Source organism: Camelina sativa, chromosome 11 (genome assembly GCF_030686135.1).
Source record: "Camelina sativa cultivar CO46 ecotype springtype chromosome 11, ASM3068613v1".
Classification (NCBI taxonomy): domain Eukaryota; kingdom Viridiplantae; phylum Streptophyta; class Magnoliopsida; order Brassicales; family Brassicaceae; genus Camelina; species Camelina sativa.
Genome location: NC_141890.1, coordinates 7,218,836 through 7,244,081, shown reverse-complemented (window position 1 = coordinate 7,244,081; position 25,246 = coordinate 7,218,836). Strand labels below are relative to the sequence as shown.

At 37.5% G+C, this 25,246-nt stretch overlaps 6 protein-coding genes across 8 annotated transcripts; 3 read left to right on the top strand and 3 right to left on the bottom strand.

Moving 5' to 3' along the window:
- Positions 1-77: 77 nt before the first annotated feature.
- LOC104722299 (uridine kinase-like protein 4) lies at positions 78-4,686 on the top strand. Its single transcript, XM_087471285.1, has 16 exons — positions 78-428; positions 522-572; positions 1,064-1,233; positions 1,335-1,426; positions 1,667-1,736; positions 2,012-2,124; positions 2,306-2,402; positions 2,600-2,679; positions 2,864-3,058; positions 3,140-3,223; positions 3,303-3,363; positions 3,482-3,542; positions 3,645-3,738; positions 3,813-3,885; positions 4,022-4,104; positions 4,215-4,686. The coding sequence occupies exons 3-16, from the start codon at positions 1,077-1,079 to the stop codon at positions 4,362-4,364; spliced, it is 1,410 nt and encodes a 469-aa protein (XP_087327411.1). The 5' UTR covers positions 78-428; positions 522-572; positions 1,064-1,076; the 3' UTR covers positions 4,365-4,686.
- On the top strand, positions 4,681-6,734 carry LOC104722298 (fructose-bisphosphate aldolase 5, cytosolic). Its single transcript, XM_010440438.3, has 4 exons — positions 4,681-4,982; positions 5,083-5,336; positions 5,450-5,878; positions 6,113-6,734. Exons 1-4 carry the CDS (start codon positions 4,955-4,957, stop codon positions 6,479-6,481), a joined length of 1,080 nt encoding a protein of 359 aa, XP_010438740.1. The 5' UTR covers positions 4,681-4,954; the 3' UTR covers positions 6,482-6,734.
- A 136-nt stretch (positions 6,735-6,870) lies between these two features.
- Positions 6,871-9,005, top strand: LOC104722297 (fructose-bisphosphate aldolase 5, cytosolic). 2 transcript variants are annotated; one of them, XM_087471284.1, is made up of 5 exons: positions 6,871-7,124; positions 7,227-7,328; positions 7,427-7,680; positions 7,818-8,246; positions 8,488-9,005. In XM_087471284.1, exons 2-5 carry the CDS (start codon positions 7,301-7,303, stop codon positions 8,851-8,853), a joined length of 1,077 nt encoding a protein of 358 aa, XP_087327410.1. In that variant the 5' UTR covers positions 6,871-7,124; positions 7,227-7,300; the 3' UTR covers positions 8,854-9,005. The 2 variants fall into 2 exon arrangements, with proteins under 2 accessions (XP_087327410.1, XP_087327409.1); XM_087471283.1 differs by having other exon boundaries at positions 6,902-7,124; positions 7,213-7,328.
- An 836-nt stretch (positions 9,006-9,841) lies between these two features.
- Positions 9,842-13,733, bottom strand: LOC104722296 (LRR receptor-like serine/threonine-protein kinase RGI3). Its single transcript, XM_010440436.3, has 2 exons — positions 10,646-13,733; positions 9,842-10,547 (listed from the first exon to the last, which is right to left on the bottom strand). The coding sequence occupies exons 1-2, from the start codon at positions 13,452-13,454 to the stop codon at positions 10,081-10,083; spliced, it is 3,276 nt and encodes a 1,091-aa protein (XP_010438738.2). The 5' UTR covers positions 13,455-13,733; the 3' UTR covers positions 9,842-10,080.
- Positions 13,734-18,169: 4,436 nt separating this feature from the next.
- LOC104727732 (protein transport protein sft2) lies at positions 18,170-20,348 on the bottom strand. Its single transcript, XM_087473999.1, has 4 exons — positions 19,884-20,348; positions 19,037-19,304; positions 18,837-18,941; positions 18,170-18,452 (listed from the first exon to the last, which is right to left on the bottom strand). The coding sequence occupies exons 1-4, from the start codon at positions 20,084-20,086 to the stop codon at positions 18,342-18,344; spliced, it is 687 nt and encodes a 228-aa protein (XP_087330125.1). The 5' UTR covers positions 20,087-20,348; the 3' UTR covers positions 18,170-18,341.
- Positions 20,297-22,117, bottom strand: LOC104722294 (peptidyl-prolyl cis-trans isomerase FKBP16-1, chloroplastic-like). 2 transcript variants are annotated; one of them, XM_010440435.3, is made up of 8 exons: positions 21,968-22,117; positions 21,660-21,854; positions 21,410-21,444; positions 21,205-21,298; positions 21,040-21,100; positions 20,913-20,958; positions 20,744-20,814; positions 20,297-20,649 (listed from the first exon to the last, which is right to left on the bottom strand). In XM_010440435.3, exons 1-8 carry the CDS (start codon positions 22,018-22,020, stop codon positions 20,572-20,574), a joined length of 633 nt encoding a protein of 210 aa, XP_010438737.2. In that variant the 5' UTR covers positions 22,021-22,117; the 3' UTR covers positions 20,297-20,571. The 2 variants fall into 2 exon arrangements, with proteins under 2 accessions (XP_010438737.2, XP_010438736.2); XM_010440434.3 differs by having other exon boundaries at positions 21,660-21,857; positions 21,968-22,112.
- Between the last annotated feature and the right edge of the window lie 3,129 nt (positions 22,118-25,246).

Sequence of the window (25,246 nt, the reverse complement as noted above, 5' to 3'; positions counted from 1 at the left end):
AACAGAGTCGCGAATATTCCCAAATCAACCACTTCTGATCTGGGTCAATTGAGTAAGTAGAGTAAACCGGGAATTGTACCGGAGTTTAATTGAGTAAGTAGTAAACCGGTAATTGAACCGGAGTTGGTGCTGGGTGAGTTGAACCAGTCTTTTATCGCAATCCAAAATTTTTAGATCTAAAATCACTATCGCGGGGTTGATTTTGAGAAATTATAAAAGTATACGACTCTTTTTTCATTAAAAGATAGATAGACATATCTAGATTTGTTTTTTTAATTAAATATAATAATTTTCCAAGCTTCGTCGTCTTCGTTTGATCTTCTTCGTTTACTTGCGTCTTCGTCACCACCCCTCTCTCTCTCTAAAACACGCTCCTTGAATTTAATAAAATATCAAATCAATCATGTCCGAATCCAGCTTTACCCAATGTAAGCAATTTAATAATATGCTAATTTAAAATCGAAATTAAAAATCTGTCCTTTTTTCTCTTCTCTGAGATTCTATTTTGTTTCTACTTCCAGAGAGAAAGTGCATTATTTGAGATTTCCTGAGATCCTCGAAGCTGCATCTGGGTAATATTTTGAATCTCATTATGCTTTTTTTGTTTCTCCTTTTGAACGATCTGTTTCTGTGTTATATAACATAACTTATGTGTAAAGCAACTGTTTCACCTCGAGATGCTCAATCCTTTTTGCGTTTCTGCTTCCAAGCTTCGATTTTTTTACTTCTGTGGATAACTCTTGAGGTTTTAGCTTCTTTTTTTGGACTCTTCTTGCATTTTGTTGATCTATGGAGATAAAAAAAAATCAGATTTACATTGCCTATCAAGATACTTCATCAGTTTTTGGTTGCAGTTGAAAAAAATTCACTCTTTTTCTTCTCTGTTTTGTTGGATAATTCGAGCTTTGTACTCACATTGTTATAGGAATAGTGAGTTTGGATTTTTTATTTCTATTGGTAGCAGCAGCTATAAGCATTCCCTGTGTGTTGTTGTTTTGCTTATGCATTATTGTGATAAGAGATTCAGACGTTTTATATAGCTTTATTTATGTTCAATGTGCAGAATTGTCTTCGGGATGGGTTCAAAGAATGTTGTTGACATGATAGAAACCGCCTCCAAGGTTCATTATTCTGGTTTCCACGTGAATGGGCACATGAATGGGTTGGAACCTGTATCAGTTAAGGATACCACTTCTGCATCAGATGATATCCAAAGACAGCCTTTTGTTATAGGTTAGTTCTGCTTTTTACAATGCTGTAATTTTTTTGCTGAGTAATACTGGTCGTGGATAAAGAAAAGCTTGACGGATTGTGGCTTGCGTTTTGATGGTTAGGTGTTGCTGGAGGCGCAGCATCGGGTAAGACTACTGTTTGTGATATGATCATCCAGCAGCTGCATGATCAGCGTGTTGTACTTATTAACCTGGTAATTTCTTTTTCTTAGCTAAGTTTCGTTATGACAAAGTGATAACCATCGGTCTTATCTGCGAATTGAATCCCACACAATTGAGAGAATATTACCTGCTAATAACCGTGTATATGACTGAAGTTTAGCATGGTTCAACCTTGTCACCATTGTTTACCTGCTAATTCTCAAATACCTTTGCCGTCATGTTCAATCACAAAATTGCTCTGACTAAATATCCAATGATAAATACTTTGGCAGGACTCGTTCTATCATAATCTGACTGAAGAAGAACTTGCTAAAGTTCATGAATATAACTTTGACCATCCAGGTGAGAATACATTAGGGGTGTCGCTGCTTGATGTAATCTACTCTTGTCAATTCATATTGTCATCAGGAGTAAAACATCTTTCCTTGCTTCTTTGGAATTATAATTGGCAACCATATTCGTCAGTGATATCTTAGTAATTGATATTTTCTCTTTTATCAGAGTAATTTTATCACTGACAGTGCCTTACTAGTTGCTGGGAGATATGAGCAAAAGTCTTATGTGTTACTCTTTGTCATCCTCCGATGGATTCTAATGAATTATTCATGTTTCTGTAGACGCATTTGACACAGAGCATTTATTGTCTTGTATGGAGAAATTGAGGCAAGGCCAAGCTGTAGATATTCCAAAATATGATTTCAAAACTTACAGGAGCAGTGTTTTCAGAAGGGTACCATCTTATCTCTCAGCGTCGCTCATAATCATATTGTTCATTGATGCTTATGAACTTGAGACGCCTTTTTCATTGATTTTACTGCCTCTATATGTAACAAGTTTCATAGATGCCATCACTGGCTTTTATCTGGTTCGAAATCTAACAAGACATGTATATTTTGAACTATGTATTGCAGGTAAATCCTACGGATGTAATCATCCTTGAAGGGATACTTTTATTCCATGATCCACGTGTCAGAAAGTTGATGAACATGAAGATTTTTGTATGCACAGGTAATTTGTTACCTCTTCCCATCACAATTACTGTAAACTCTTGTTTCTACAACATTCCATTCCCTTCATTGTAGTTTCACTTGGATTTTTCCTGCTAGTAAGATCTCGCATGAAGGAACAACTTCATACGCTTTAAGAAATGTTCTAAATTTGTTAGATTAGCAGCTCAGCTTCACTTTGCAATTTTCCCTGCGTAGATGCTGACGTTCGTTTGGCAAGAAGGATAAAAAGAGATACTGTTCAGAATGGTAGGGATATCGGCACAGTACTTGACCAGGTTAGCTCGTGTTAGTATTGTAACTGCATATATTATTTTCAAGTACAACAAGAAATGGCTAACTACTTGCATTACAAATATCCAATTGCTCTGATCCGTTTGTTTTTCGTACTTGTTAGTTTAAAGTTTTCAAATGTATATGTTTTCTGCCCATATCTTATATGATGTCAACCTTTTGATGCAGTATTCAAAGTTTGTGAAGCCTGCTTTTGATGACTTCATTCTTCCGACGAAGAAATATGCAGATATTATAATCCCCCGTGGTGGGGATAATCACGTAGCTATTGACTTAATTGTGCAACATATTTGCACTAAGCTGGGTCAACATGATCTCTGTAAAATATATCCTAATCTCTATGTTATACACTCGACATTTCAGGTATCTCATTTAACCAGAAACATTCTTTTAACTACCAAACAAGACTTCTGTTTGCCACATAAATTTGCTTTTTTCTTGCAGATAAGAGGGATGCATACCCTTATACGAGATTCTCAGACAACCAAACATGATTTTGTCTTCTATGCTGATCGATTGATTCGGCTGGTAGGTTTATTAAAAGCTCATTCAAAAGGTTAAGCAAATATTTCTGTCATTGGTTGAATCTTTTTTCTACATTTATCAGGTTGTAGAACATGGTCTTGGACATCTGCCTTTTACTGAAATGCAAGTTATTACTCCTACCGGTAAGCTTAATGATTTTTGTTTTGCAATGTTGCTCGTGAATTCACAAGATTATTATGTAAATGTAGTGGTTGAACACGATGACTAGTAGATCATAGATAACCCGGTTACCTGTCTCAGGATGTGTGTATTCTGGTGTGGATTTCTGTAAACGGTTATGTGGTGTATCTGTGATTAGGAGGTACTTTCCTATATCCTAGCTTTAGTTTATTCAAGAGGAACTTCCGCATTCGTGCATATCCAACTCTCTCACAAACGTGATGATGTTTGGAAATAATGCTAGTGGTGAGAGCATGGAGAATGCGTTGCGAGCATGTTGCAAAGGTATCAAGATTGGAAAGATCCTAATTCACAGAGAAGGCGACAATGGTCAACAGGTAAATGAGTCCCTCCAAGTTTAAATTTAGTTGTTCTCATTTCATCCCTGTTTGATGTCTGAATCACTCTGCAGCTTGTCTATGAGAAATTGCCAAACGATATCTCGGAGAGACACGTCCTATTGTTGGATCCTATTCTCGGTACAGGTAATTGACTCCTCTTTCTTCATCACTTTTACCAAAAACACTTTATTTCCTTTATTCTCTTTGTTCTAGTGCTCATTGTTAGCCAATTCAACACACTTGAAGTGCTTAGTGACACTGAAATTGAACATCTTTTCAGGAAACTCAGCGGTTCAAGCTATCAAGCTCCTTATCAGCAAGGGTGTACCCGAGGGAAACATCATATTTCTAAACCTTATCTCAGTAAGCTAAAACAGATCCTTTTTCATATCATCTAACATTCCTTGTGATTCCAAAATATTATCCACAAGAATGCAGCTGGATTGAGATTTTTTATTTCTTTGTTCAATCAGGCACCTCAAGGTGTTCATGTGGTCTGCCAAAAATTTCCAAGAATAAAGATAGTGACATCAGAAATCGAAAATGGGTTAAATGAAGAGTTTCGTGTTATTCCTGGTATGGGCGAGTTTGGGGACAGATATTTTGGCACAGACGATGACTAGGCCATTGTAGTCCTGCAGCATTAGTTGTCCCTGCCAACGTCTTGCATTGCAGTTTATCGATGTATTCATCGTCCTATCCACTACAACGGCTACACAAACTATCAAAGGAATCACCTTTAACTCTGTTGGTTTTCCGTTTAAACCCTCTCAAGTTTTTGGGAACAGTTTTGATGTACTTATAAATCCCCAAATGAGGGGTTGATCGAACCTGGGACTTGGGATTCGGTGTACCATAGATAATTATCCTTGGAACTCTTGATACTACTCCATCTGGAAATCTTGTGTACCATATATAAATATATCATTGGAACTCTTTATACTACTCCATAAGCATAATACATCATTTGGCTTCTATATCCAAAAAAAATCTCTTGTTTGTGTTTGTAAGTTCGGATGCACAAACACATGTGGTTGAAATGTGAGAGAGGGACTATTCAGATCACTGTTTTTATTTTGTATCTTTCTCTCTTCTCCACATATCCAAGACTTTGAGGATAAAGCTGGTATCGTTTGGTAGTGTCCAAACAATCACTCAGTTTCTTCCATGTCCTCTTCAGCAAGAACTCATCTCTCGCACTCAAAAAGCGACCATGTCTGCTTTTGTCGGCAAATACGCAGGTACGTACATATATCATGCACTCTTCTCGTTTAACTACCTCTTCATGTTCCAGTATCTTCAGTTAGATGATTATCCATTCTATGTGCTTTCTGAGTTTAGATGAGCTTATCAAGACTGCCAAGTACATTGCAACACCGGGGAAGGGCATTTTGGCGGCAGATGAGAGCACAGAAACCATCGGGAAACGATTCGCCAGCATCAATGTTGAGAACACTGAGTCCAACCGCCAAGCTTACCGTCAGCTCCTCTTCACTTCCCCTGGCAGTTACCCTTGCCTCTCTGGTGTTATACTATTCGAGGAAACCCTCTATCAGAAAACCTCTGATGGCAAACCCTTCGTGGATGTCCTCATGGTCCGTCCCAGAAAAAGCAAACTCCAGCTCTAGTCTTACCATTGGGTTCAAGAGTGACTTAAATGGAACTTACGGTTTCAATTTGGACTCTGTTTCTTTTTGTTTTTTATCAGGAGAACGGTGTTATCCCCGGAATCAAAGTGGACAAGGGTTTGGTTGATCTAGCAGGGACCAACGGCGAGACCACTGCTCAGGGTGTAGACTCGCTTGGTGCACGTTGCCAGGAGTATTACAAGGCAGGAGCCCGATTTGCTAAATGGCGTGCATTCTTCAACATTGGGGCCACCGAGCCAAGCGAGCTCTCGATCCAAGACAACGTCAAGGGGCTAGCCCGCTATGCCATTATCTGCCAGGAGAACGGACTTGTCCCGATCGTCGAGCCAGAAGTGCTGACCCGTGGGAGCCACGACATCAAGAAATGTGCGGAAGTGACTGAGAGGGTTCTTGCTGCCATGTACAAGGCCTTGAACGACCACCATGTCCTCCTCGAGGGCACTCTGCTTAAACCTAACATGGTCACTCCCGGCACCGACAGCCCAAAGGTAAGGAAACTAAGGTGTGGGCAATCCGGTTTGGTTTTGGCTCAGTTGTTTCCGATTTTTTTGGTTTTATTTCTCGAAACTGAAACCACAATAGTATGGTTTAGATAGGTTTGATGCAATTCTATTTAGATTTACATGCCTGCTCTTTAGGGAACCACAATCAAATGAATCACAGAGACATAAATACCTCAAAATGCAACGTTAATTTGCTAAAAAACGCTAAAACTGTTCTAGGTTGCACCGGAAGTAGTGGCGGAATACACGGTGACTGCTCTGCGCCGTACAGTCCCACCAGCTGTTCCGGGAGTCGTGTTCCTCTCAGGCATACAGCGGGAAGAGCAAGCTACACTAAATCTAAACGCAATGAACAAGCTTGATGTGTTGAAGCCATGGACTCTCACTTTCTCTTTTGGGGGAGCCCTCCAGCAAAGCGCTCTCAAGGCTTGGGCCGGTAAGACCGAGAACGTAGCCAAAGCTCAGGCCAAGTTCCTAATCAGGTGCAAGGCTAACTCGGACGCTACCCTTGGGAAATACACAGGCGGGGCTTCTGGTAACTTGGCAGCCTCTGAGAGCTTGGGTGAGATCATAGGTTACAGGTACTAAGAGCGTTTGAGAACGGGCGTTCGCATTTGATGCGGTTTGAGTATATGATCAATGTAGCACATCCTTTTCGTGTCACACAAGCTTCTAGAATTCTCTGTTTTCCTTTTGTTCTTCTCAATTTCTATATTCTTGTTGATTTTCATTGAATGCTTCTAGATCTCTAATGCTTGTAAAGAGGATCATCCTTGTGTTAAATTAATAAAGAGTTGTTATCTTAATAATAAAATAATATAAAAATGAAATAAAAAATAAATAATCTTAGGAAAATATAAAATTTATTAAAAGATCATAGGCCTAATTTTAGGTCGGGCTAAGTTGAGCTTAACAATTTTTTTAAAAAAAAATGCAGCTGGATTGAGATATTTTGGAATACTCCATCTGCAAATCCTGTGTACCATATATAAAAATCAATGGAACTCTTGATACTTCAGAAGCATAAAAAATATCTCTTGTTGTGTTTATAACTTTGAATGCACACACGTGTGGTAGAAGTTTGAGAGAGGTACTATACAAAACACTCTGCTTTTGTTTTGTACCTATCTCTTTTCTCTTCTCCACATATCCAAGACCTTTGGGGATAAAGCTGGGATCATTGGCTGCCATTTGGTAGTGCAGAAGCAATCACTCATTTGCTTTATCCGAGGTTGATAATTTTCCTCGGGCTCTCCTTCCTACACGTATGATAGATTCTAACAGTATATTCCTATAGTAGATGTTACCTATATATACAGTTAAAAAGTTGCAGGTACTTAATGCTTTGTCTTGGCATCCTCGTCCTCTTCAGCAAGAACTCATCTCTCTTCCACTCACAAAGCAACCATGTCTGCTTTTGTCGGCAAATACGCAGGTACGTACACTTTACATGATGCACTCTTCTCGTTAAACAACTCTTCATGTTCCAGTATCTTCATCAGGCTCTCTATTTTATTTTCTTTCTGAGTTCAGATGAGCTGATCAAGACGGCCAAGTACATTGCAACACCAGGAAAGGGTATATTGGCGGCAGACGAGAGCACAGGAACCATCGGGAAACGATTCGCCAGTATTAATGTTGAGAACATTGAGTCCAACCGCCAAGCTCTTCGTGAGCTCCTCTTCACTTCCCCTGGAACCTTCCCTTGCCTCTCTGGTGTTATCCTCTTCGAGGAAACTCTCTACCAGAAAACCTCCGAGGGCAAACCCTTCGTCGATCTTCTCATGGTCCGTCACATAAAATAAAATAAAACAAATTCTAGCTCTAGTCCTAATCACTGGGTTCAAGAGTTGCGAAGATTAAATTTTGGCATGACTCAAATTAAACTAACGGTTTCACTGATTTTTATTTTTTTTTGTATCAGGAGAATGGTGTTATTCCCGGAATCAAAGTGGACAAGGGTGTGGTTGATCTTGCAGGAACCAACGGCGAGACCACTACTCAGGGTCTAGACTCACTTGGTACACGGTGCCAGGAGTATTACAAGGCAGGAGCCCGATTCGCTAAATGGCGTGCAGTCCTCAAGATTGGGGACACCGAGCCAAGCGAGCTATCAATCCAAGAGAATGCCAAGGGGCTAGCCCGCTATGCCATCATCTGCCAGGAGAACGGACTTGTCCCGATCGTCGAGCCAGAGATTCTGACCGACGGGAGCCACGACATCAAGAAATGTGCGGCTGTGACCGAGACGGTTCTTGCTGCCGTGTACAAGGCCTTGAACGAACACCATGTCCTCCTCGAAGGCACCCTGCTTAAACCTAACATGGTCACTCCCGGCTCCGACAGCCCAAAGGTAATCCGGTTTGGTTTTGGTTCACTTGTTTCGGAATTTTAGGTTTAATTGGTCTATCGAAACTGAAACCAAAATTTTTATTTTATACAATTTGTTTCGTTTACAACGGTTTGATGCAATTTCATTTAGGTTTACATGCCCGTTCCTTACGGAACCACAATCAAATTGAATCACAGAGACATAAACACCTCGAAATGCAACGTTAATTTGCTACAAAACGCTAAAATTGTACTTCTAACAGGTTACTCCGGAAGTAATTGCGGACTACACAGTGACTGCTCTACGCCGCACAGTCCCACCAGCTGTCCCAGGAATCGTGTTCCTCTCAGGCGGACAGAGCGAAGAGGAAGCAACACTAAATCTGAACGCAATGAACAAGCTCGATGTGTTGAAGCCATGGACGCTCACTTTCTCTTTTGGCCGAGCCCTCCAGCAAAGCACTCTCAAGGCGTGGGCCGGTAAGACCGAGAACGTAGCCAAAGCTCAGGCCACGTTCCTGACCAGGTGCAAGGCTAACTCAGATGCTACCCTCGGGAAATACACAGGCGGGGCTTCCGGTGACTCGGCCGCATCCGAGAGCTTGTATGTGAAAGGATACAAGTACTAGGAGCAATTGAGAACGAGCGTTCGCCTTTGATGCGGTTTGAGTATATATGTCAAATGCTTCGTGGGCGTTCAACTGTTTAAATGTTTATCGATTTGGTTTAACATATGTGTAATGTTCTTAAACAGTATAATGTGTTTGTGATGGTTTCTACAGTATTTTCGCGCCATGACATAACGGTTTGGTTCAAAAGTTCGGTATTAACCTCTCAGTGGGCCCCACAACGGAATGAGAGATTTTTACTTGATATTTTATAATCTTTAGAATTCCCACAAAATAGTTTATTTGGATTAAAAAAAAATCTATAAACCCAAAAATGTTTTAACTTTTCTCATAAGTGATAAATCTAACATAGTTTATAACATTAAGGGCACAGTCGAATGCTCTTATTAAAACATCAATACTAAAAGATGGCCATGGATTAGGGCATGTCCAACAAATATCTTATTATGTGAACAAAATTGAAGAAACATTTATGCTTAAAATGTTATCTGAATAACAATCATAAAACTTAATGTTCACAATTTAATCGTACAAAAAAAAAACAGAAATGGTGTTATTTTGGCTGGAAAGTCGAAGTCATTTGTTATTGAGACAGCACATACATGCTCATGTGATGAGGGTGGCTCAAGGCCAAGGGTCCACGTGATCCATCCACGTACTCGCTTCTGTCTTAAGCCTCTCTTGACTCTTCTTCTTATTCATACTTTTTCACATATCACTAAAATTAACAAACAACCAAATACATAAAACAAATTATGAATCTTTCTCGCGTGTAACTCCAAATACTCCAGTCCCAATCTGTCATTCTTCTCCCTCTTTCCTTTCCCAAATTTTACGTCACTTCATTTATGTGCTGCATATCTATAGCTTAGTTAATGCTTATCCAACACAAAAATGGTTTTCGGAAAAATAGAAAATTAAACAGAACAAGAATATAGTTCTTAAACCAAAAAAAGTTGGAAAAGAGATAAGAAAACTCTTAACCAAGTATTGGAATTGAAAATTTTATAAGATTTACATCCCCCAAAAATGGTATGTATTCTCTTCCAGGTAACTTGTTTTATACTGGTTACATAACTTGTAAAATTACAGAAATAAATCATTACAATATATTGCAATTCTAGTACCTTATAACTAAAGCTCCAACAAATACATATTCACACAGCTCTCTGTAAACAATAGCTCATGGTTTTAACAACAACATTTTTTTTTACCTTTTTTTTTGTTTCAAACGGAGTCATCCGAAAACGCAAATGAACAGTTAGATGAACCGTGAGAAATAATAATTTTCTCATTTGACATCAATTGTTGAGGCTCTTTGCTTCCGCAACCTTCACTTTTGATCTTACCGGTCTCTGATCGCCCAACATCAACCTCCCTTATCTCCGTGAGCATTGCCACAACATCTTTCATCAAAGGCCGTTCGTTCGCCTTGTTGCTCACACACAAGAACGCGACCGCAAGAGTTTGAATCATCTCATGCATTATCAGGTCAGTCCGTCCAATGAGTCTCGGGTCAAGAAGCCTGCTAGGATCTTTTTTCTCAGCCAAGTGATCTCTCACCCACTTAACCAAGTGTGCACCGCCTGGTAGATCCGGATCTAACGGATGCTTTCCAGTTAAAACCTCTAACAATACCACTCCGTAGCTATAAACATCGCTCCTCTCGGTTATAAGTTGCATTGAAGCATGTTCTATAAACGCAACAAAAACAAAACAAATCAAAATCAACATTCTAAAACTCCAAATTAAACTTAGTTAAGAGTATATATAAGTACTTTCTTAAGCTTACCCGGAGCCATGTAGCCATAGGAGCCAGCCAGCGGAGGCCGGTTGGAGGGTTTCGATAAATCAATTCCGGTATTTGGATAACCGGATACGGTTCTAGCTAAACCGAAATCAGCTAAGTAGGGTTCCAAGTGAGGACCCAATAAAACATTCATAGCTTTAACGTCACCATGTATAATTGCGGGGAGACAATCGTGATGGAGATAAGCAAGTGCATGGGCCACACCAAGAACGACGTCGTATCGAGCCTCCCAATCAACACTTCCTCCTTTTCCGGCGCCGTGAAGCCGAGAGCTCAGGCTACCGTTAGGGAGATAATCATAGAACAAGAGTTTCAGATTCCGATTTGTGCACCAACCAAGAAGACGAACTATGTTTCTGTGACGAATCGATCCCAGAGTTTTGATCTCGGAGTTAAACGCACCGCTCTCTTCCTTCGACCACATTTTCTTCACCGCCAGTGACTCGCCGGAAGGAATCGTAATACGGTAAACCACACCGGAGCTTCCGGTTCCGATCACGTTCGCCGACGTCAGATTCTTAACGATGTCGTCGATTGAAAAATCGAGTTTTTGGTAGAGGGTCACTTCCCACGAATCTATCTCTTCGCCGAGGAGTTGTTTTCCGGCGATTCGTGCCCGGACTAGAGTGTAAACCGCCAGGAGAATAAGCACGGCGGTGAAGACGATGAGGATCAAAATGGTTAATTTGACAACGGAGCTGTTCCGGGTCGTCGGGTCGGATCGGGTGGAGATTGCGTTAGAGATGTAAAGCCCTTTGTTTGAAGCGAGATCAGAGAGTGGGAGCTTCCGGAAAAAGGGAGTGTCGGGTAAGTCGCCGGAGAAATCGTTGAAGGAGACGTTGAGAGAGACGAGGTTCTGTAAATCCGTTAATACGATTAGGTTTCCTGTGAGTCGGTTGTGAGAGACGTCGAGCACTCCGAGGTTTTTCAAGTCGGAGAATCTCGACGGGATTGCTCCGACGAACTCGTTGCAGCTGAGATTAAGAGAGATCGCTAGAGACGGGATTTGACCTAATTCGTCTGGGATTTCACCGGAGAATGCATTTTCGCCGAGATTGAGAAGCTGAAGACTCTGACAGGTGGAGATTTCTCTAGGGATTTCGCCGGAGAATCTATTCTTGGCGAGATTGAGCTTCGTAAGCTCTGTTAACAACCCTATTCCCGGAGGCAGAGGACCAAACAGAGCATTATCGGAGAAATCTATCAACTTCAAGCTTTTAGGAAGCGTACCGAGCAATGAACCGGAGAGACTGTTTGAGTGTAGATCAAGAAACTCTAGGCTTTCGCAACCAGAGATCGCCGGAGGGATTATCCCGACGAGACGGTTCTCACTCATATCAACAAAGTTGAGGTTTTCCAAGTTCCCTATTTCCGACGGGATACTTCCGGCAAGTCTGTTTCCGTTGAGTCTCAACCGGTAAAGATTCGTACAGTTTCCAACATCAGGCGGTATGAAACCAGACAAGTCGTTGGAGAGAAGAAGAAGCTTCGTTAGGTTTTGTAACCCGAAGATCTCTTTGGGAATGGGACCAGAGAGAGTGTTGTAAGAGAGATCGATAGCTTGAAGCTCACGACACTGTGAGAGACTTTTTGGGATGTTTCCGGTTAACTTGTTCTGCCACGCGAAGAACATTGTTAAGCTTCTTAGGTTACTCATCAACGACGGGATCTCTCCGGTGATTAGGTTATTGTCGATCTCTAAATGCGTAAGCTTGGTGCAATTCATTAGCTCTTCAGGGATTGTTCCTGAGATCTGGTTTACACTCAGCTGAAGCTCTTGTAGATTCTCAAGTTTCCCAAAGCTTCTTGGGATGTACCCGGTGATGAGATTTTCGGAAAAATCGATCAGCCAGAGCTCCGGACAGTTCCCGAGCTCGGTTGGGATCTTTCCAATTAGACTGTTCTGCCATAAGAGTAGGCTCTGAAGCTTCTTTAGACCTCCAACGGTCGTAGGGATCGATCCAGAGATCGAATTCTGGTACAAGTAGAGGTTCTGGAGCTCTGTACAGTTTCCAATCTCATCCGGGATCGGACCAGACAAGAGTGACGTATAAATTGCTATTGTCTGAACGAGTTTCAAGTTTCCAATGGACGCCGGAAGACTACCGGAGAGGCTAGTCTCGGCGAGACCAAGCATTACAAGATTCTCGCAATTGCCTATCTCCCAAGGAAGCTCACCTCTTAGATTCTTGTTCCCACCGGCACGAAAGACTTGTAGATTCTTGAGTTCTCCGATACTCCTCGGGATCTCTCCGGATAGCTTGTTGTCGAAAAGCATGAGCTCAACGAGGTCCGTCAGATTCCCAATCTCCGTCGGAATCGGACCTTCGAGATTGTTTGTGTTCAGAGACAGAGTCTTGAGTTTCTTGAGCGTGAAGATTTCCACAGGGATGTCGCCGGAGAGAGAATTATCCGATAAATCGAGTAACTCGAGCTCCGTGAAGTCTCCGATCTCCTTGGGGATTACTCCGGTGAGGTTAAGTGAAGATAAAGTGAGTGAAGTAAGAGACTTGAGGATGAGGAGACTCGTCACCGACGGAGAACCTTGCAAGTCCATGCCTTTTACTTGTATCTCCGAAACTTCTCCTCCACGGTTGCATTTTACGCCGACCCAATTGCAAGGAGATGTGGCGGCGACGTTCCAGGAGGATAGAGCGTCGCCGGAGATGTTCAATTGGGACTTCCATGACAAGAGAGCTTGACCTTGTTCGTCGAGAGAGAAACAGGGGAGGAAGAAGAAACAGAGTAGGGATGAGAAGAAGATGGAGAGTCTACAGATATTTGGTGGCATCGGAGAAGACGAAGAAGAATGAGAGAGAAGTGCGTTGGGATTGTAAAGCGAAGAACCAATCCATCGATTTTGGTTTTATTTTGTTTATGGGAAATATATAAATAAACAACAGAGCATAGGGAAAGAGAGAAGTAGTAGCAAATGAAGTTGGTTTATTTTTATTTTATCCCAAAAAGTAGTTCTATCACTACCCCTTTGTAAAACATGAAATAATAATATTTCTTTAGAGGCAGAGCTTTCTTTATATAAAAGTATATCTATATTGATAATAATGTCAACTAAAAATTCCTCATAAGATTTGAAATGTTACTCTTAAAAAAAAAACTCAAGAGTTGTAACACTGCAAGTTAATTTGCTTAGAAACTAACAGTATACTTCCAAATAGCAGTCAATTGAATAGAGAAATATATAGTAGTCCAAACTCCAAAGTTACAAAGTAGTTAACTCTTAGAAACGGGCTGGATCAAGGTTTAGATAACGTTTTTTGTAATAGAATCCAGTACTCAAATTTGGATCTGACAAAACCAACATATAGGATTTTCAAGGAATTGGACTACCTTATGTAGTTCAAAACAGTTTTTTTTAGTAAAAAACCATATTATGGCTGACAGCCAAAATTTTGCAAGTTAGAAAATAAGTAAAATATCAATAGTCAACAATAACAATACCGGTATGTATTTTTTTGGGCATAAATAGTATGTTATTTATCAAAAAAAACTAACAAAAATAGTATACTAGTATATGTTTATAAAGTATATTAAAATCGAATTATGAGAATCGAGAATGACATGTCAAAACAAGGGCACCAACTTTCATGGTTTTGAGACCGACATGTCAAATAGCCCTATTTTCTGTTGCCATATTTAAATTGCTTTTTACGATATATGCATGTACCAATTTGTAGAAGCTTCACTCAAATCCATTAATTAGAGAGCATCATCTCATGATCTTATAACATGTGAACGAGAAGTGTTCTCCACTTTGATAACAGGTATATAACTTAGTTTGCTCATAAAATAATGTTATACGTAATATGACAAACAAAATGTATATGTTGACGAGAAGAAGAATAAGAATTAGTCTTTTTGTTGTCTCTAATCATTTGTGTTTATGGTAAGATCATGAGAAGAATGTTCTATAGGAATAGTTGCGATCGATATATAGGTTTTGTAACTCTTGTTCAATGTGCCCAAATACGGCTGCAGCGCTCGCCATGAAGAAGATACAAAACTAGTGGATCTTATAGAAGCGGCAAGATGAACTTTAGTGCTTCTTTTTGATTTAATGACGCGATAAAGTGTTCAACAAATTTTAAATACATTAAAACGCACCGAACGTTTTAACCAATTAAATCCACGACAAAAAGGTACTAATGTGTTTGTTCAACAAAAAAAAAGGTACTAATGTGTTTTACGGAGTAGTAGTTTACATTTAATTTGGGTTTCTCTCATAGCAAGAATTGAAGTATCCATATCACTTAAGATACCCATTAAATGTCGACATTATATTGCATGTGTAGCTAGTAACAAGCAACCATGTATACATGGATCAGATAATTAACTATGCAGTATAGTGTGGATTAGTAGTTAAACTAAAATTAATTTTATCAGCATAAAGGATAAAAGAAAGAATACAGATCAATCTATACTTTGTGTTTTTTGATAATTATAAAAAATAATAAACTTGAAGTAAAACATGGAATCTTGGAGTGTGAAATTGCACATGCAAGCTAGGAATTTTTGTGACTGATTAACAATTAATTAATTTTACAACCATGTCCCTTGCTCATCTTGTCGGTCTTTAATTTTCAAAGGATTTTTAAGTTTTGAATATTGCTATCTATTAAAATGAGTTTTATATATATAATGAAGCAGACTTGAAAAAGAAATCAGGTTTGGACAGAATAATAATAGAACGAAAATGATTTTAAAATTAAGTGTAACGGGGTCAAGCAATAATATAAAGATCGAACACGGCACTTAACTTAAGGCACATGACATAGAGTATAGAGAGGTCATGTGCATCATGTATAGATTAAACAAAAAGTCATTTGTATATTTCTTTAGGATATACTTATACCGGGAGAGATAAAGTGGAAGCGAGTTTCGACTAGATTACACCAGTTGAGAATTTAATATCTTGGTTACTAATTTGCCTTAGCAATTGCACTTGAAAATTGGTTATATACATTTTTTTTCTCAAGCAGCCGTATCGTCGGTCCCTAAAGTGCTAAAATCTATAGAAGTCGTTGTTATGTTATGTGTACACAAATTATAAACTGATGATATATAAAGAGATAAAATAAACAGCAAATAATTATGGAAAAAAGAGAGAAATGAATGGTAATGGTCCTCGATGGGGCGAAATGAAAAAAGGGAAAATACGAAAAGAACAAAAACCAACAAACAAGAAGGAAGAAGTGAAGAGAACAAAAGGTGCGCAAGGGAAAAGACAAGCACTCCCAACTGTACTTCTGCCAAATCAATGAAACATTTCTTTCACAAATCTTATGATTATCGTTATATTAATGGTCCCTGTTTGTTGTGTGACAAGACCCTTCCATCCAAAACATTATTCCTAAATTCTCTACACCAGTTATCATTTACTAGATAACTGCTCCTATATGATGATTACATTGGGGACTACTAGTGAAAGTTTACGTTATATATAAAAACAGTGGTTGAGTACTAAAAAAACTTCACGTTTACAAGTTTGTTTAAGAAAGATTAGTCTATGGGTGGCTAGTTTATTAGTTTTAAAAGAAAAGATGAAAAATTTGTTATAACTTATGCAAATCTGATGAGGAGACTAATTGAAAGTGTATAATATAACGAAGAAAAGCTTAAATGCGGACAATTGACGAAGACAATGTAACAAGATCTAGATCTAATCAAGATTCAATTAGGTCAGAGATCTCATCACATGAGAGAGAGAAACAGACATATACATAAAGGTGAATTAAGCTTTGTTAATGAGTGGCTTGATCTGCTCTAAGTAAGTAAGAAGGGTGTTGGATCTAATTTAGAAGAGTATAATTATGGGTTAACTATTTCTATATAAGAAGGGTTTTTGTCTGTATACCTTTCAATCCGATTGTAACTTGGTTTTATCTTATTTAAAACAATGGTCCCTTGTGGGGGTATTCAGCGGCAGAAGCAGTCCAAGAATGTAGTGGCAGTGTGTGAACAGAAGTGGGCATTTCATCCAAAACTATCTTCTTCTTTTTTTGGTCAGAGATTAATCCAAAACTATCTATATGTGTGTATAAATAGCATGATCCAATGAATATGAATTTAGTATGTTACTATGTTATAAAAAACTTTAGTGTAAATATTATATAGACTATAGAGGATATTTACCTTTGCTTTTGCCTGATTTATCTGCTCCTTTTTTTTCTTTCTCCTAGCTTAGGTCATCTTTTAAAACTAGATTGAATTTGGTATTAAATTTTTAAGTTACAAAGTCATATACCTTCTGCAATGATTAAATGCTTTATTTATTTCTGTGTTTAGTTAATTTTTTTCAGCTTTGGTTTTCAACTTTCCGCTTGAATTTTCCTTTTTTCCTTTTACTTTAAGATTTTTGCCTAACCATGAAAATTTTCATTAAGACTTCAGCCTTTGCAAAGGCCTTTATCTAGCTTTTCTTTTCTAAATGTTGTACGACCCACGGATTTCGAGTTAGAGAAAGAGAAAGCAATAATATGTTATTACTAGTACTAAAACTTTGAACTGATTAAAAGTTAAAAACAATGATCTCATTCATGTCTTTTTAATCTAGTTAACATTGCTTAGTGGAGAAGATGGGCGTTTGCTTTCAACTAATATTTCTCTCGCTCTCAAAAGCTTTAGTTTAATCAAATCAAAAGAGTCATTGATGTTATACTTATGCAATAAAATACTCTTTTTCGAATAAATATTACAAACAATACGTCAATACGTGTAGTGTCAGGTGCACATTAGAGGTCAGATGTTCCTGCTCCATTGTTTCCGTATTTTCAGGAATTGGGTTTCCCGCACACAAAGCATTATACCCCCAACACCAAGATAAACAAATTAGATCGAGAATTATATTATTTTCTTACCACTATCGTACACCAAAAATTAACAAACATAAAACTTCCAAAATCTATTGTCAAGTGGCATGCTTATCAGAGATCGTCAGCATGATATATCATATACATAGAGCTTTTTATATGTGGTTCAATGTTATTTGAGTACAAATTTCTATCGTAAACATGGTGTGACTAGGTTGTTTAAAAGACAAAATGGTGTGAGTAGAAACACGTATATCATGGAAATTTGTAGTGCGGGTAACAACATTGTCCTTTCTATATGGAACCACTATTTATCTATCTGCGGTCTAATGTCAGATTTGCTCATCTTAATGAAGAAACTATCATCTGCAAACAAAAGGTTATTTTGTAATGATGATGTGCCAGATTGATCTTAATGAATTATAAGTTTCATTTGCAGTTCATTCACAAAAAAACTATGTATTTGTTTCAAGTTCTAGAATTTCATATTGTCACATATTATAACTTAGCCAACACATTTTGGGAAACTAATAAGTCGTCACCATCCTGCTTGGGAATTGGGAAACTGGCTTAGCCATATTCTTGGTTTCATGTATCATACATGATGTATGTATAACAATGGATTTTTTTTCGTTTTGGGTTTGGGAAATCAACTGTAATCAAAAAAGTAGTAAGAAGATAGTTATAACATCACTTGGGTTCTTCATTAAACATCTACTTCAAGATCATTTGTCTTTTTAAAGTATTTTCATCAAACCTATGTTAAAGAGCATACGGAAAAAGCTCTGACATCTTTCTTTGTACACCAATAAGTAAAGTATTGTTCTTTCTCACAAATTGGCCGTGCAAGCTCATCTCCCGAACACTCTTAGCACAGATGAGGTGAGAGCAGAACTGAGGAACCTCATGCCGGATGATCCACCAGGGAAGTAGGATATACAATAGTAAATCAGCGCAAGAACCTGTCCATTAGCACAGAGAAATAGATATCAGAATTACGAGATTCAGAACTCAGACGAATGTGCGGAGTTAAGTTCTTAGACCTATGCAAGTATCTTTTATACAGTCCATAAATATATATAACGGGTGAAGAACCAGATAAGCATTGACACTTGTTAAACAGCTAATAGTTGTTGCTAAACTGGGGTAGGTTCAAAAAGTTCCATCTCAACTCTCAAGACCGATTCAGCAATGAGGGGAGTAATGTTACTATATGATCTCAAAAACTTTGATGAGGTCCAATTTTGAAAATATAGATTTGCTCATAGGAAAATCTCATTTTCAAAAACTTCAACTCAGACAAAAAGGGAATATCGTAAGGGTCGGGAGATGAAACTATTTAGTACCTGTAACACAGAGAAGAGCACTGAGAGAATGTAGCTGTGGAGAACCATCGATACGTATATGGTACCAACCATGGTGGCAATGAAACCTAGGGTTGAAGGAAGCCTCTGGAGAAGTAGACAAAGATATATTAATAAGAGAGGAAGGAATCCACTCTTGGGGATTTAAGGCATGAAACTCAATACATAATAGTGTAGCATACCTCCATCGATGACATGTGTGCAAGCTGATTTTGTGGGCCACGAAGTGCGAAGAACGATCCAATGATGAATCCACATCCAATGGTGAAACAAATGGCAAATTTCTGTGGCATAAGCACCATGACTGGAAGAAACATTGTGAAGGCAATGAATATGAAGAATACACCACTTGCGAGAAATAAACCGAAATACATGAGTGCTTTTCCTGACGGCATACTGCTGGTTGCTGACTGCAAGCTCCCCGGAATATCTCTAACTCCCTTTGAAACCCTGTATTCATCAAATTCAGAGGTACATTGCAAAATCAACATAAAGAAGAAGAATTTCATAAGCGAAACAAAAGAAGAAGAATTTCATAAGCGAAACAAAAGAAGATTCCTGATAGCAAAACACAAGACACTCTCAGACCTATAACATCTGCACTACAAAACTGCTGATCAAAGGCTAAACAAAAAGCACGTAGCATAACAGACATAAGGTTCACATAGCTTAACAAACACAGCTAATCTTTAAAAGAGAGCTGCTATTGTTGAAAACTCACAAGTCACAACTGCAACTAAATTGCTTCGATGCCAGAGAGTGATAGATAACACAACTAGATCCATGTACTCAGATATAAATTACTCCTCAGACTCAATTCACAATGCAAAAACTCATAAACGCATCTCCCAATCTATCTTATATGTCTCCACAATCAACAAAGTAAAAATCTCAATTGCTCAGATTCACTAACACCTCACACTTCTCACTACCACCTAAATCCTCAAATCTTATTAGATTCAGTCACGAAATAAACACATTGAAGTGACTAATTGCATTATACAATCCCAAAATCGATGGATGACTTACACACTGAAGGTGCCCGAAACAGTGTCATTGGCAGATCTAACGGCGGATTCGATATCAAAGCCGAAGCTTCCGCCACTTTCCTCGAATTCTCTCGAGGCAGCGTAAGAATTCCAATCAGCGAGCAGAGACGAACCCGATTGCTGCTGCCCCTGCTTCTGATCTCCGCTGCTACTTCCTCCCATCGAAAACCATCCTTGTGACATTTTCTTTTCCAACTTGGTTTCAAGGGAAGCAAACAATGAAAGACCAGAACGCCGGAGATCGGAGATTTTCCGTGGACGTTTAAGGTTTCAGTAAACGCCGCAGCTAGAGAAGTATTATTCGTGAAGAAGAAGAAGAGAACCGATGCTGTAACGTCGATCGGTGTCAACGGTGTCGTTTCTTAGCTTTTAAGCTTTGTCAATGTTTATGTCTTTTTTTTTTCTTTTTGGAAACAAAAAGCTTTGTCAATGTTTTTTTGCGAGTAAATCAAAGTTATATTCCAAAAATACTTTTTCTCATATAAAACTTTCCAATAATTTTTGTATACTTTTTTGAATGAATAGCAAATATACATTTTATATATTTTGTGGTATTTTTTCAAGAAACTCGTAGGTAGGTTCTCCCCGTTAACCCAAGTCTCAAGCAGAACTCGTATGGTAGTTCCAAGCAGTTGGTGTTACAGATTTATGATAGAAAACAAAATATATCATAATACTTTCAAGAGCTGGATCTCAAAGACCAATGGCTCGTTTGCGTGCGATAGAAGACTGCGCCGTGGTCCAAACTGAAATCCACAAAGACGAATCGTTTTTGAGACATAAGGTATGTAGCAAGTTGATCATGGAATGGAGGATAAAGAGTAAGATCCAAATACGTACCTCCTCGGGGATTGGCTTCAATGTCTCGTTTATGTATCCTACTGATGGAGGTATCAATGCTCTACGCTTCCCTGGATCCGCAAAAGGCCATTATGTGTGTCATTAGAAACATGAATTTTTTTTACTCGAAACACCAGAGAAACTTGTTTGTTTATTTCATATTTTTTACCTCCGGCTTTCATGCCCACCAGGACTTCCTTTAATCCCTCAATTACCTGTCGTGTCAAAGCAATTTGTTAGTATGTGCCATGATTGGATCGCTGTATGTAAAAAAGCTGAGTGCAAGATGAATGTACATCGTTTCCATCAAGTATAAGTTTGACAGGAGAGCTTTCACCACTGAATTGGTCCACAGTGCTGAATCAAGAAACAATATGAGTTACAAAATATAAAAAATAGAATCAACTATGAGTGAAAGAAACTACCAAATTTTTTTTTAAGTTTAACATGAAAGCTCTCACCTATGAACGAAATATCCATTTGCACGCCGACATACATAGTTTAGTTCGACCAGGTCACCTTCACGAGCCTCTGGTCCTTCCCCTTCAATAATCTCTGAGAAACGAAGTTCTAACAGTAAGAAATCAAAAAGTAACAAATAGCAAAGTTCTTTGGATGTTTCACCATAATCCTTAACTATTATCATTCTTTAGAAAGAATAGTTACCTTGAAACCTGACGCCACTTGGGAGCTTAAACGTCCTGGACTCTTCAATCACCATTAAAAGTAAAAAAAAAAAAAAAAACATAGGATAAGGAACTAACTCAATGCAACAATCAAGCACATTACACATGAAAAGCCATATGATTATTGCAACTCATCGCCTTAACTAAGATCACATGAATTAGCATACCTAATTGAAATTACACGATTATGATCTTCTACAAATAGATAGCTCAGAGAAGAATAATTTTACCTGATGACTTGAGGGTCCTTCATATCAGGAAGAGGCGCAGCTAAACCAGGAGGAGAATCCAGAAGCGTCAAGACGGAACCAAACCCAGCGAGCTGCATAAACATCCTCCTTCTTGGTATATGAACGGCCGAAACCGAAGATAATCCAACACGAGCCGTCCCACAAACGCCGCTCCTAATCCTAGATTTTCCCACTCTACTAAACAAAAATAAAATAAAATCAGGTTCAATCTCCACTCTCAAATTGACGGAAAACGAAACGATTTGAGTCCCAAAATTGCGATTACGAAGGGCTGAGAGAAATCAAACCTTAAGGACATAGATGATGAATTAATGAAACGATGAGCAATCTCCATAGCCATAGCAAACGTCGTCAATCGTCTCTGCTGCTCTAGATAGTGGATAAGAGAAGAAGAGAGAGAGAGATCATCTACGGTTAATTTATGGAGCTTTTTTTGTTTAATAATATCTTTTTAAAAATTATTTTTGTGGATTTTCTTGATTATTTTATTAATATTAATTACCAGGTTTTTTTTGCTAACTTTAAATTTTTGTTTGCTAATTTTGGGGTTTTTTAAAATATTTATGGGGCTTTTTACTAACTATGGATCTATTATTATTTTTAATTTATTAATTTTTTTTAAAAAAATAGTAAAATGGGCCTTAAAAATTTGAGGTCCAGTATGAACGTGTCATATGAATTGGTGTAGGGCTGGGCCTGGCTTAAATTCAATTTATTGATGAACTAATTGGCTTAAAAACAAAAATGAACAATACATAGCTTAGATCATCGTGGATTTGATACCATAATAGAATATGATGAGAGTTTAGGAATAAAATAATTAATATTTACTCTCATGAGAATGAAGGTACATAGAGATACATTTATATAGGAAATGAATTAACATAATTGTCTAACTAATAGAATCATATCATATATATACAAATCTTTATAATATATTTAGAATATCTTTTCCGATCATTAGGATCTTCTAGATCTTTCTATATATATTCAAAGAAATTCTCTGATCATTAGTATCTTCTAAACTCTTTGCAGGTTATAAACCACATTGGGCACACCGCAAGCACATATCAGGTATTTACTCTTTCAGATTTCACTTTTAAATCCAAATATTATGATCAAGTCTAATGGAACTTTTGATATATCATTTATATTAACATTTTTGAAGTATATTTAATATTTTATCCTTTAAATTATACTAAATTACAAAATCAGTCTTTTAAAATATTGACAAAATAACAAAATCCTAACTAAAAATCCCATCAAAATCAAAATTGATATCGGATATATATAATCCTTTTGTTGCATAATCGCAATGTAACATCTATAGAAATTGAATAAATGTATTAAACACAATATTTCATAAAATTGGACAATAATTTACCCATATTTTGGATTACCTTATATTTTTGGAAACATATTTCATTAACATTATCGAGCAATTAATTATTTCTATATCATATAATTTAGACTTTGAATTACAATTGAAAATTTCTAGATAAACTACTCTCACGCTCATAAACTACTAGCATCTTATTAGCATATTCTATAGTTAATTTCTTACTTCTACTCAACTATTTCCAAAATTGTAGATTTGAAGATATTTCACAAGATTTCATTTGCTGTTCAAACTTTACTCTACTCAATATTAAAAAAAAAAAAAAAAAAAAAAATCTGCATTCACAGCACCTCCTAATCTCCTATATCACTAACTCGAGCACATTTTTTCCAAAGAAAGAAAAATTCAAAGGCAAACAACTAATATAGTTTTGAAAGAGATGTCTCCGAATTTTGGAGAAATTTTGGAGAAGTAAAAAGAATGATTGATATTCAACATATGGTTCTATATATAAAGGTACGTACGTTTACTTTATATATATAGTGGTGAATTGCATATGTAAATAATTAATGATTTTATGAAGCCCCTTTACATATCATATTATAACATGTTTATTTTATTTTATTTTTTTAATTGTAGGTAAATGTTCTACAGAGAACAAGAGAACAAGTAAGAGCTTATATTACCAACCAAACTAATATTTTTGTTTAACTTTTTTTTTAAACTATGTTTGTTCTACGGATTACCAGTTTAATGATTACATTTATTGATTCTATTATACTAGTAACAAAATAAACTCCCTAAAGTCTAAGCTATTCATCAAGGGATACAAAGAACTATAAATAACTTTATATGAGTTGGTTTCTAACATGTCTTCATAGCTTGATGACGAGTAATTAGCTACTTCCATTGATTGCCCTGTTCATTAAGCTTCGCCTATAAAGTAAAACATGCGTGACTTATATATAAGGAATCATTACAAGTTAAGTACTTATCTCTTTACTTTGATAAACAACTCTCAAGTGTATGTGAATAAAAAAGTTTATTAAAATTTGATACTTGATGATAACTATTACTCTTTGGTAGTTACTAAATATATGTATTTTATTCATTATAAATTTTGATATAGACTCAAAGAACTTTGTCCAAGCTGCCACAAGACAATGGAGTTTGCCCAAAAAAAAAAAAATTAATATAGACTTTTGGAGTTTACAATTACTACATTTTATTTTAAAAATACAAATAATCATATTTATTTTAAATTCAACACACATGAGATTTATCCATGATTGCAAATGATGCGCTACACCTTTTACAACTTCAACGTTACCTCGTTTCTTTGCCGATCAGCAGCATTGCCGATCACCAGCACTGCTGCTGAGTTTCTTAAACACCTCGTAGAGAGCCTCTAGCCCGTTTTGATCCATAAAACATCCCGTAGGGTTGGAAGAAGCTGAACTCCTTGTTGAATCCATCTCGATTTCGGAAAGACTTAGCGAATAAAGAGAGAACAAATCGATGGACCGAAGATCAAAAATGGAGATTGTCAACGCTCAGATACTAACCTATTCAGATATTTGAGAGAGGGAAACATATATAATAGGAATGAGTAGTTTATTCCTCAAGTAAACGTATTTATGTACAATTAGAGAATAGAGAGTACCACACCTGTTCAATAACCTTGCTAAATTACATTGTCAAAATCTTGAAAATGTTAGAGAGATTCAAACAAATAAACATGATACATAATCAGAAAACAAACACAATTCCCAAATAGTCTCCTCTGCTAGTATGATATTGGTTTTTTCTCAGGAATCTTTCACCTGCGAGTGGACAAAGCTCGAAGATGTTGTTGTGATATCCCTGCACGCAATCTTTCACCTCTCGATCGATTCCTCCGGAGCAAGCTTTGACCTGAATCCGCTTCTCTCAGGTTTGTCTCGAGTCTGAAAAGTAATTTTAAGTGAAGGTTTGACAAGTTTAATTGTTTCTGTTCTGTTTTCGTTAATGCACGGCGCCGTAGAAACTTAACCTAGATTTTTTTTGTTGTTGTTGCCTTGTTGGGAAATAATCATCTTCTAAGATCCGGAATCCAAAATTTGTATAGTGGTGATTTAAGTATTGGATTGAGTTTGATGGGGATGAAGGGGACTGTTGTTGTTCAGATTATCGAATTTGTGCTTGCTAGATAGTAATAATATGTATGTTTTGATTATGATTTCTCTCT